Raw genomic sequence first — 11,446 nt, forward strand, 5'->3', positions numbered from 1 at the left:
CTTGGCTGTGTTAACTCTGCAGCAGAAACCGTAAATTCAAACAAGTATAAAGACATATTGTACATATTAACCCATATAAACAACATTTCCTGATAACATTTAGGTTAACAATAAGAGGTTGTTTTTATCTGTTCTTAAAGGAATGCTCTCTGGATAATTTAGATTTGACTCTTCTTCTTCTTATTATTTCTTTTTTTTAAATTTTTTTTACAGATATCAGGATTATATTGTTATCATGAATTCTTTTGGCCATGGTGAGCGTGTAGTGAAAAGCTGACATTGTGCCGGGTACTTACACAGAAAGTGGAATTTTGTCTGCTTAAACTTAAAGGAGTTAAAAAGTCCCTCAGTATAGGGCGCAGGTGTGCGTTGTACATGACTGACTTCAGGGTGTCCTAAACAGGTTGATGCTGGTGCCCTCTAGTGTCAAAATCTCTTTTACAAGAAAGAACAGCAAATAAAAAAACAAACCTGAAGTCGTGACCAAATTGAAAGGGACAAATACATACACCGAAAATACTACATAACATGGTTCTTATACCACAGCATCAAAGACAACCACAGGCACAATTAAAAAGATCCAAAGTAAAATGTTTAAGATTGGCCAATAAAATGAGATATGCAGTTTTAAAAAATGTGTGTGGTGGGGATGAGGCAGCTTTACCTTACAAAGTAAATCTGCTATTTGCTCAGATGACATTTTTTCATAAATTTCACTTTATTGATTGTTCATATTTCTCTTGGTGATACATTTCAATCCACAAAGAAACACAACTATTTTTACAGAAGCATCAGAAGGCCAGTCTTACAAAATAATGTTGTACATCAATATATCCACTCAGACCCCAGTTATATTTCAGACACAAAAAAATATTGCAGTGATGGATTTCAAGTTAAATTAATTCATAAATCATTAGCACAAAAAAGAATGATGAATGTGTACACTGGTTTGACATTTTTAAAGATCTTGTGCGTTTACAGTGGTGTGTCCAGACTTCTTTTTGGACGGCCTAAGTGGGGGACTGACTTAGTATGAATGCTGCGGGCACACACGCTGGCATAGCTTTAATTTACCATTTTTATCCCCACTACCCTCACCAACTTTTGTTTTTGTTTTGTTTTTTCTTAACATTGCAGTTTCTTACATTCCTGTATATAGTTTAGTTTAAAAGATAAATAGATCTACCAATCACCGCACAACAGAGTGACATCACACAAATGTAAAAAAAAAAAAGCTTCCAAACTTTATTAAAGAAAGTGTTCCCCCGAAAATAGATGCAATAGCAAGTTAAAAAAGTGCCAACAAAACTAAAGTGACAAAAAAATTAGATGAGACAATATTCTGGCACATTACTACCTCTCAGACTGAATTGCGCCTATAAATGAAAATTATATTAAGTTCTCAAACAGTTCAAAATAACTAGGTTAGATAGCCAATCATAATTTAGTGGCACCTGGGGTGGCCAATCAGATTCCAGGCCACTTTTTAGATATGACCCCATGTGTAAAAGATGCTAAAATGATTTTTTATTTGTACAGATTACAGTTAGTGTACTTAATGCATCAAACAGACACTTAGTAGTTAGAATCAACTAAGAAGTACAAGTTTTTGGATATGAATAAACATAAACAACTCAGTGGTTGACTTTTTCAATATACATTCTCTCCCTACTCTTCCAGAGTCACAACTCAACGGTTCTGACTCTCTGGTAACATTGGCTGTCATTGGTTTATCCCCAAAACTTCATTGGTCGTAACGGCTGCTGCTGCCCTCGATGCTGCTTCCCAGGGTGTGTGTGCTCCTTCAGCTGCCTCTTTGCCTCTAACCGCCCCCATACCTGCTCCCACTAGAGTGGTAGATATCACTGTGAGTATGGCTAATACCTTCCCAATTGCTTCTCCTGTTCCTCCTCCTGCTGCTACTACTGATCTTCCCAGTTGGGCTAAATCTCGTCCTCGTTTCCAACCAAAAAAACCTCCTAACAATGCTCCTGTTACAATTCCTGCCAGTTTGTTCAAAAGCCTCTTAGACACTGTGTTCCTTGCCTGCTCTCTGATCTCTGTCGCTAACATGTTTCCTCCTGACTGTCTAATATGCTGCTCCTCTTGTTGTATTGCCTCCTCCACTGCTTGGAGCATCTCATTGGTGTAGCAGCCTCCTTTGTTTGCCAGGATTGTGTTGTGTATAGTCTTGAGTAACTCTTTCACCTGGAACCGGTTGCTCCTGTATTCAGACTCTGACCTCTCTTTCCAGTATTTATTATCAACGACGTGGCAGCGGCCTCCGCACTTCTTCACCAGATCACTCAGAGACTTATTCTTGTGGACAAAATCCTGAATTTTCTCTCCTTCAGGCAATTGTTCACCATTAGTGAAGACCAGTGTTGCATATTTGAAGACCTCTTCAGAAAAGTATTCATTTATTTTGCTGATGAGTTCCTTCTCCTGCTCAGTGAATTTGTCCACTTTTAGCACAATGAGAAAAGCATGAGGTCCAGGAGCGCACCTTGTGATACACCTCAATATTTCAGGCTTCAGCTCCTCCTCAGATTTGTCCGTGTCAAAGAAACCAGGGGTGTCAATCAGAGTGATGCTCCTTCCACTGACAGATTTGGTTTTTGCTTGACATTCAGTTGTTCCCGAGTTAGCAGTGTTGTTGATTGCAAAGTGTTTTTCTCCAAATATGGTGTTTGCCAGGCTGCTTTTCCCAGCTCCAGTTTTTCCCAAGATGACAATCCTTGTGTTTGACACTGAGAAAGAGTAATGTCTATCAACAACACTGTACTTTTTGTCTTTAACTTATACTTTCATTAGCACAATAGAAAAATATCTACTGTATTTCAACAGAAACAATCACTGTTCAACAATTTGAAGATAGAGGGGAAAAAGGCACCGTAAAAAACAAAGCAGCTATTATTTGAATTTCAGTAAGCTGTCTTCACTCTTGACAGAAATAACTGAAAGAAAGTGACTTACTGTCCATGTTGTCAAAAACGAAGTTACTGTGGAGCAACAGTTTCTCACGGCGACAAGACTGCCAGTGCGTGTGTGAATATGTTTGCTGTTTCAGCCACTTTTTTTTTCTTTTTTAATCTCGACAGGTTCGAGCAGTAGCTCTACCACATTCCTTAGAGACGTCACAAAATTCTGGCCTATTTCCAGTCCAAGATACAGTGAAACAAAATATTCTTCTTGGCTGTGTTTATTCTGCAGCAGAAATTGTAAATGCAAACAATAAATTTGAGGAAATATTCTAATCTGTCAAACAATAACTACTTTAGCTGTAAGTCTAGAGGAACTTATTATAAGTAGTCCACCTGCTAAGACCTGAGGGGCAGTTGGGGCGATGAAAAGGGAATTTTAGGAGCAGACCTGAAGTGACTTTGGGGCCAAAACTAAAGTGGTTCATCAGGACACAGATCTGGTTACCTGGTTGAATATATTTTAACTATAAAGTAAAGTATACTTTGGGAATTACTTTTGGGTTTAAATATCATTTTTCATTAAAAATCTTGTGATTCAGAATTTCTTCTTTCTTATCTTTATATTTCCTGTTACCTGCAACGCCTCATTTCATCTTTGACGCCCATTTAATGTCCTTACTGAATACGAAATGATAAAGGAAACAACAGTCATGCAACTTTATCAGGAGAGCCATAACACATTGTGTAATCACAATCACAGCACATACGACATTCCATCACAGGTTTTAAAATAAACATATTTATTGGTTTAACTAAAAACTTGATTTGCTCAAATTACATTCTTTCACGTTTTAACACTGATAATTTATTATCAAGACAGAAGGACAGCATAAGTGAGTCCCAGATACAGTAAATAACATTTCTCCTCCCTTCAAGAAAAGCATTTCTTTTGCTTATGGGCAGCTTATGAGACAATGGGCCCCTGGTCAAAGACATGTAAGGGGCCCCAACACCTCTCCTACTTAAGAACAAGACACACACACTTTGTGGTGGTTTTGTCTCTTTGTTGTTGTTTGTGTCTCTTACTCGTTTAATCCGTCTTTTTAAGCTAATTTAAGGGGGTTTTGACCATTTTGTGTGTCTTTGTAGTAATTGTGTGTTTTTTTGTGGTCTTTGAGGCCATTTTGGGTCTTTATGCCTCTGCACCGACAATAGCCATGGCAGAAAGCATTACGTTTTCAGGCTTTCCATCCCTCCATCCATACACGTCCGTCTCATTCTCATTAACGTGATATCTCAAGAAAATCTTGAGGGAATTTCTTCAAATTTGGCAAAAACGTTCACTTGCACTCAACTATGAATTGATCAGAATTTGGTGGTAAAAAGTCAAACTTACTGTGATCTACTCCATCGCATTTTTATAATTATAATATCTCAGGAAGACCTTGAGGGAATTTCTCAAAATTTGGCACAGACATCAACTTAGATTTAAGAGTGAACTGATTGGAATTTGGTGGTCACAGGTCATAGGTCAAGGACACTATGACCGTGTCTGTTGTATTCTCAGGAATGCAATAGCTTAAGGACATCTTGAGGTTTTTTCTTCAAATTTGGCACAAACAGCCACTTGACACTTTGGGCTGCTGGGTCTGTGCCTGGTAGGTCCGTTCAGTGATCCATCCATGCTTCTGCTGCTCCAGTGTGTTGACTTGTTCAAATTTTTAATAGCATTAACAACTGACTTTGTATCTGTCATATTTTAAATATGTAAAATCCTGCGTAAAGCATAGCAGATATTGGGGCATATATAAACATGTGTGTACACAATGTAAGCGCATTTTGGATTTTTTTCATTGTATCAACAGAATTATACTATTACACACCAAAAGGGAAGAGTCAGGGTTTTTTTGTCAGAAAGTCAACAAACGTTTCACTAAACTTATCATCTTTATTTCCATCCTTTGTCATTCAATGTCTCTCCCTTCGTTATTTTTCTTTTCTCAGGCACTGATAAACACCAGTCTAGCAGTGTAGACCAGGTCAGCGAGGTAAAGCAGGAAGTTGAGGGCAGTGAGCACCGCCACGGCGATCAGGTTTGACGAATTTTGGTTTCCATACTGGTACTTTTTATCGAACTGAAATATGGGCCAGATGATTGTAGCCGTCAAGTACATGATAACCGCCAGGAGCCCATACGCTGACAGGAACTTGGAGAAGGGGACGGGGAGATAGCCGGTGCACTCGCCCACACACAGCACCACCACGGCCATGGAGAGGATGAAGCAGATGCAGTACACGGCCATGCACCACTTGAGAGCTGGATGGTGGTTATACGACACGGGGTTGCTGACCAGGATGAAGATAATACAAGCCACAAAGGTCTGGCACACCTTCAACAGGCCTGGAGCTGTTGCCATGTAACCCGCCACCTCTCCTGGCCTCGCTTTCGTCAGGCTCACCTCCCCCATGTAGGCCACCGTTGCCAGACAGGAGAAGACGGTGGAGGCGATGTGATAGTCACGAGCTTCGCTTCGGAACTGCCGGCCCCTCAGGAAATACAATGGGAAGATGACAGAGGCAGAGAGGCAGAGGAGGGCGGCGTAGCAGGCGATAGTGATGGGGAAGTTGGACCAGGACACTGGAGCTCGGGCCTGGAGGCCGCACTGCTCCACCAGCAGCACCAGCAGGGTGCAGGCGAAGCTGAATGCCCAGCAGAAGATGCACCAGTCAGCCATGCCTCCGTAGAGTTGATAGCCTCCATGTGCTGCGAGACTGAACGCCACGCAGGTGAACACCAAGGCAGCTACACGCACCCATAGAAGCTGGGAGGTGGGAAACACGATCAGTGGCATGATGGGATATCAGAGTGGTTTGGCAGTTGAAATTAGCTTCTGTAGTCCTGCGAGGGTTTATCTGAGAAGATGTGTTGATTGCTCGTCACACACTTTGTCAATCTTTGTCACATATTCTGGAAGACAATTAAAGAAGCCAACAGTCAGAATAAACTGAAGCAAAGTTTGGTGGGAAGATGAAGTAAGTTTGAAATATGCAGATGCAGTGTTGTACAGTACATCAGCAAAATACAAACACAACATGGTTATTTATTTCTTTAATTAAGAGATTTAAACTTATTCCGCTGTTCATTTGATTCGGGGGTGAACTGCCCCTTTAATGTTATCAACAGGCATGTTTGTCTCTTAAAGCCTTATGTATTCAGGAAGTGCTCTTCTGACTCATGAATGAGTTTCGGCAGGACTCTGATGTCAAATGGTGAGTTACTCCAATATCAGAGCTGCTAAATTCATCATCAGTAAGTTGCTGATTCAGACCGACATGTCAAGACTCAAACTAAAGTTGTGTAAAATACTGAGGAATGTGTTAGAGACCTGCTCGAGCTGTGACCTGTGCAGGGCAGGAAGTGGAACTTTGTCTGATTAAACTTGAAGGAGTTGGAAAGTCCCTGAGTCTAAAACGGAAGTTCAAGTACAGTTTCTAACGTCAGGAAATACTTAACAGTTGGATCTTGATACCCTCTAGTGTCCAAACTATTGGGTTTTTTTTATTGTTTTTTGCTTCAGAGTTTTAATGTGTACAAGATATGACCCCATCTAGACCCTTGGAACGGATATTATTTATCAAATAGTCCCTTTGAAATCTCTTGCAAGAAAGAGCAACAGATTAAAAAGTCAGATTTTCTTCAAAGTAGAAAAGGACAAATACACACACTAAATATTACAGCCATAAAAGAGCACATTCAGCACCAGAGACGATAAATTCATCAGCCAGTGTGACAAGAAAAATTATCTGTAATTTATAACATTTTTAGGTGCAAAGTTTTGAGCAGTATGTCCAATTTTAAAGGATATGCCATGAACATGTGCACATTATATGCAATAACTGCCCCTTTTATTTACTTTTCTAGTTAGTTTTCCATTCTACTTATTTGTTGTCATCGTTTTTATTTATTTAGTTAGTTTTGCATTTTAATCTATTTCAACTAAATTTTTTAAAAAATTTTTTTATGATTTATGATTTTCTTTTTGGCAGCTTCTGTCCTCCATATGCTCTTACACGTTGTACCAATTATGTTTGCATTTGCAGAATATGTTAAAGTGAGGCAATGCACATTTTGTCACAGGGACTGCATGCCAGATTTTGTGAAAAATATGCAGAATTAATTAATCTTAAAGAGCATTTCCAATGTCTAACAAACACTGGATAGATTACAGATCATTAATCTTTACATTTAACCAGAAGGGCTACTCCAAGCTGCAAGCTGCATTGTTCATGGAGAAAAACGTTCTGCCAATGCAAACTCTGAAATTGCTACTTAACACTTCCTGTTCTGTTTAATGAGGCTCGTCCACAGGAAGCAGCTCTGAAGAGCTAATGGCAGGAAGCCACACAGGCAACACAAAGCAAATGAGCACTTAATCGCTTTACGAATCAAGACTGGGGTTAGTATTGGAAATACAGCTCTTTACAGCTCAGATCTCAGTTAATACAATAAAGCTCGTCTTTAACAGAAACTCAAATCAATTAGCTTTAAATTTCTGGCGAAATGTGTGAGTTTAAAAACACGTGGGCACCCACTTTTATTATTGGGAGAAATGTTGGTTTCCCCTTTGAAACCTGGGGCATCAATTTCTTGTACTGCATTTCACATGCTCTTAAACCTCTGAAACCTGAGCAGATTGTTTTGATTATTATTTTTTTTTAAACATGGCTAAAAAGGCACTGAGCAATTTGGCAAGAGATGTCCCACAAATTGCAATACATTAGGAGAAACTGACAAGAAAATTTGCTGAAATTTGTTTTTAGCCCAAGACAACCCAGCAAATTGTCTTGATTCCTATCAAAAAACATGAGAGCGACAAGCAACTTAACAAGTAAGTGCACAAACAAATTGCAAGAAAGTTAAAAGAAAATTACCTGAAAATAATTTTTAAAAATAATAAATTAAGTTTAAAAAATACCTCAAGAAAGTGCTACTTTCCCCTTTTTTCTGTAATATATATTTTTACCAATATCTAATAATACCCCCAGTTAATTTTCAGATCATTTTATTGTTACTTTTATTTATTTATTCATTTTAAATTTGTAGTTCTCTTGCCAAGTTCCTAATTATGTCTTTTTTCCCATGTTTTTGAAAGAAATCAAACCAATTTTCTCTGGTTTTGGAGATTTACATGGCAGAGAAGAATCTTATCTTTCCATTTTTGGATTTCTTTTACATCTTTCACTTTTTCTGGCTAAATATTTCTTGCAGCTCTTGACTTGCAACTTTTTCTCCATGTTTTTGAGAGAACTCGTGCCATGTTGTCTCAAAGGGTTAATACCTGAGCTGAGGGGGGAAAAAAACAAAAACATCTGCTACGTTCTGAGAGAGATGTGGTTGTGGCACGTGTTACCTCACGCCCTGCTGCTGACAGGAAACCAGGCTTTGGTTTGCTCTTTTGGTTAGAAAGTATGCATATCATGCGTAAGATCCTCATAGCTTTTATTGCATATCTTAAAAAGTATATCTCTTTAAAAGTTACTGTCGATCATTTACACTGGCTTGAAATGAGGGAATGTGATCAGCTTCTTTAAACTAAAAACACTTATTTTTACATCCTAGAATCCATACTGCAAACATTATAATAAAACCAGGGGAGGTAGATTTTAAGCGTAAAATCGACCTAACCGAACTGGCGCTTTTGGTGAGTGATGAAGAGGTTTTCCGTCCCGAATAGCGGACATACCGCGCCCAGCTCTTTCTCACTGTTCCAAAAATAGACCGTGGTTTTAAAAATGCTGCTAACTTATACACAACTTCTAGAAAGAAAAACATATCAGAAAATTGTTCTTACCTATTTTCTGGCTCAGAGTTTCATGTTTTCTGTCTTAAAGTTCCCGTAACGGCGTGCGTATTTGGAGACGCATCCAACAATACCTCACTGCAGAGAGGATCCCACGCCCCGCACTGGCCATATTTGGTAAAGTGTTGAAACCATCTGAGCCTCAGTAAGGTCATCGCAATTCCTCCTCTCAAGTGTTTCATATTGCGTAGCCTATATTTAAATAAATAGTCCTCTGAGACTGTGTCAGATTCCGATCATTCTGCGATCCTGAGTGCAAATGGGAATAGTCTTCCGGTGAAATACAGTAAACCTTCAATTAATAGCCCAGACTATTATATGCTTAAATCATTGAACTCAACAAATTGGGACATTTGGGATAGGCTTTTAATTCCTTGCACTCAAAAGTGTTCCTCAGCAAAGATGAAAAATACAATCAACCCTTTGAAGCTAAGGCGAGGTGATTGTTTTTTTTTGTTTGTTTTTTTTTAATGGAAAGAAAGTAATGTGCAACAAAAGAAGAAATGACCCAGAAGTTAACAAGAAATCTGCAAAAAGTAAATAAATAAATAAAAAATCTGAAAATATGCACACATACAAACTTTAAAAGGGGGAAAAAAGAAAGTAAAACAAAAAAATACAAAGTGAGAAACTGCCTGGAAAAAAACTTAAAAATCAAAATAATTTTGTAAAATATTTAAAATATGTAATTTCCCCTCGCTTTTTAAAAATAGTCTTCTACATCTACCATTCTCTTTTTCCCCCGTCTCTCTTTATACTATCAGTTATATACTGATAGTATACTTTGGTGCTCATGGTGTCAGTTAAATTAACTGAATGATTGAATTGTATAGAATCATACCCAGCTAACAGTGTGTATAATGTCCATACTGACAAGAAAAACATATATACATGTCAATGTGGTCATTCTGAAGTTCTTTGTAATCATTTTGAATCCTTTTAAAGTTGCTTTGCGTCTCTGTATAGATATTTGGAGTCACTTTGTGGTCATTTTGAATCTCTTTGCAGTTGTTTTGCATCTCTTTATAGACATTTTGTGTCTCTTTGTGGTTGTTTGGCCACTTTTTGTTATCGTGAGTCTCTGTGTTGCTGCAATCAGTTCACATCTTTGTTGTCATTTTTGTGTCTCTTTTGGTGCTTTTTTGTGATTTTTTTTCATTTTTAGTAGTTTCAAGTCGCTTTGTAGTTGTTTTGCATCTCTGTTTAGTCGTTTTGTATCTCTTTGGCCCATTGTCGTTGTGAGCCTCTGTGTTTCTGTAGTCAATTCACATTTCTTTTGGTTTTTTGTGTGTCCTTTGGTGCTTTTTTTGGTCTATTTGAAAGCATCTTATGTTTTTTTTGTTGTCGCTTTGTAGTCATTTAAAGTCTCTGTTGTAATTTTGCATCTCCTTAAAGCCATTGTGAATCTTTTTTGTAGCTGCTTTGCATCTCCTTATAGTAATTTTGTAAATCTGTGGGCTTTTTATGTCTATTAGTTGTCATTTTATGTTACTTTGTAGTCATTTGGAATCTCCTTCTTCTACTTTTTGAAGTCATTTTATGTTTCTTTCTGGTCCTTCTGATCAGTTTTGTTAATATGATTGACATTTTGCAGGTGAAGGCCGGACCATTGCCCAGTAGGCCCGTTCATTGATGCGTCCATGGACCAGTTCACTGCAGCCTCCATGGGGCAAACCGCCTGCGGTACCGGGATCCATCCATACGGGGGCGCCGTTTCACTCGGTTTGATTGAGAACATGGTTGTGGATCAGCAGACAGTCAAGGTAGCAGCATAACAACACAGCAGAGATCATCATTTCAAGAGCTGTGATTTTAAAAAAAGGCAATACATGTATGCAGCGATAACTTCCCAGTCTTCTGGCAGAGTAAGCCTACGAGAGAGAGTGATCCGGATTTTACCACTGTGACTTATTTTGGGGGAAATAGACCTGAGGTGGAGCTTTACTGGAATCCCTCAAACGTTAGCTAACTGGCTAACGTGCAGCTGTAGTGAAATATTTTCAGGAAAACGGGACTCTGGAGCTGGAAATTGCATGGACTGCCACCATTTCGTCAACATCCATCTACCCGCATGCAGTTAAAACCATGCTGGCCTTTTATCTTGCAGACATCGCTGCTTAGCTAGCTACCTCCGAAGGACCGACTCATTGGCGTAGCTGAAAGCCGAACCCACGGCGCTTTTGGTCGGCCTTAGGACCAACGCAATGCCGCGGGTTGAACTCGGCCTTCCCGTGGAGCTAACTTCAGGAAGCTAACGCTAGCTGGACACAGCAGGCCGCTTCAGATAGTCGTTATCATTCCCCAGTCGGATAAATTAGATAGGTTACAACTCATTTTCGTGAAGCACCTTTCATTTTGCCCGGTGTTTTAATTTTATAAGCCCAGCGGCAAAAGTAGCTAATGCCGGGTAATCTGCTAATTAGCTAGCTGGTCGTTGTTTACAGTGAGTTAGCATGTAAATTACAAGTACAGTTAGCTTGGAGGCTAAGTTGTGCGGTAATTAACCTTTTACTCATCAAACTAAGGTACGTTATTTTGTGCATGGGGTGATTAGCATTAGCTAGGCACGAACACACTAGTATAGCTGATATTAAATTCACTTTACGCGTTCATGTTGGATTTTATCCAAGCGACCACATGACTAAGAAACATTACGGTTAG

At 39.0% G+C, this 11,446-nt stretch overlaps 2 protein-coding genes across 2 annotated transcripts; both read right to left on the reverse strand.

Moving 5' to 3' along the window:
* Nucleotides 1-699: 699 nt before the first annotated feature.
* On the reverse strand, nucleotides 700-3,083 carry LOC121961948 (GTPase IMAP family member 7-like). Its single transcript, XM_042512079.1, has 2 exons — nucleotides 2,977-3,083; nucleotides 700-2,750 (listed from the first exon to the last, which is right to left on the reverse strand). Exons 1-2 carry the CDS (start codon nucleotides 2,981-2,983, stop codon nucleotides 1,723-1,725), a joined length of 1,035 nt encoding a protein of 344 aa, XP_042368013.1. The 5' UTR covers nucleotides 2,984-3,083; the 3' UTR covers nucleotides 700-1,722.
* A 624-nt stretch (nucleotides 3,084-3,707) lies between these two features.
* On the reverse strand, nucleotides 3,708-8,902 carry LOC121961950 (myeloid-associated differentiation marker homolog). Its single transcript, XM_042512081.1, has 2 exons — nucleotides 8,777-8,902; nucleotides 3,708-5,892 (listed from the first exon to the last, which is right to left on the reverse strand). The coding sequence occupies exon 2, from the start codon at nucleotides 5,774-5,776 to the stop codon at nucleotides 4,925-4,927; it is 852 nt and encodes a 283-aa protein (XP_042368015.1). The 5' UTR covers nucleotides 5,777-5,892; nucleotides 8,777-8,902; the 3' UTR covers nucleotides 3,708-4,924.
* Nucleotides 8,903-11,446: the final 2,544 nt, after the last annotated feature.

Source organism: Plectropomus leopardus, chromosome 23 (assembly GCF_008729295.1).
Source record: "Plectropomus leopardus isolate mb chromosome 23, YSFRI_Pleo_2.0, whole genome shotgun sequence".
NCBI lineage: Eukaryota > Metazoa > Chordata > Actinopteri > Perciformes > Serranidae > Plectropomus > Plectropomus leopardus.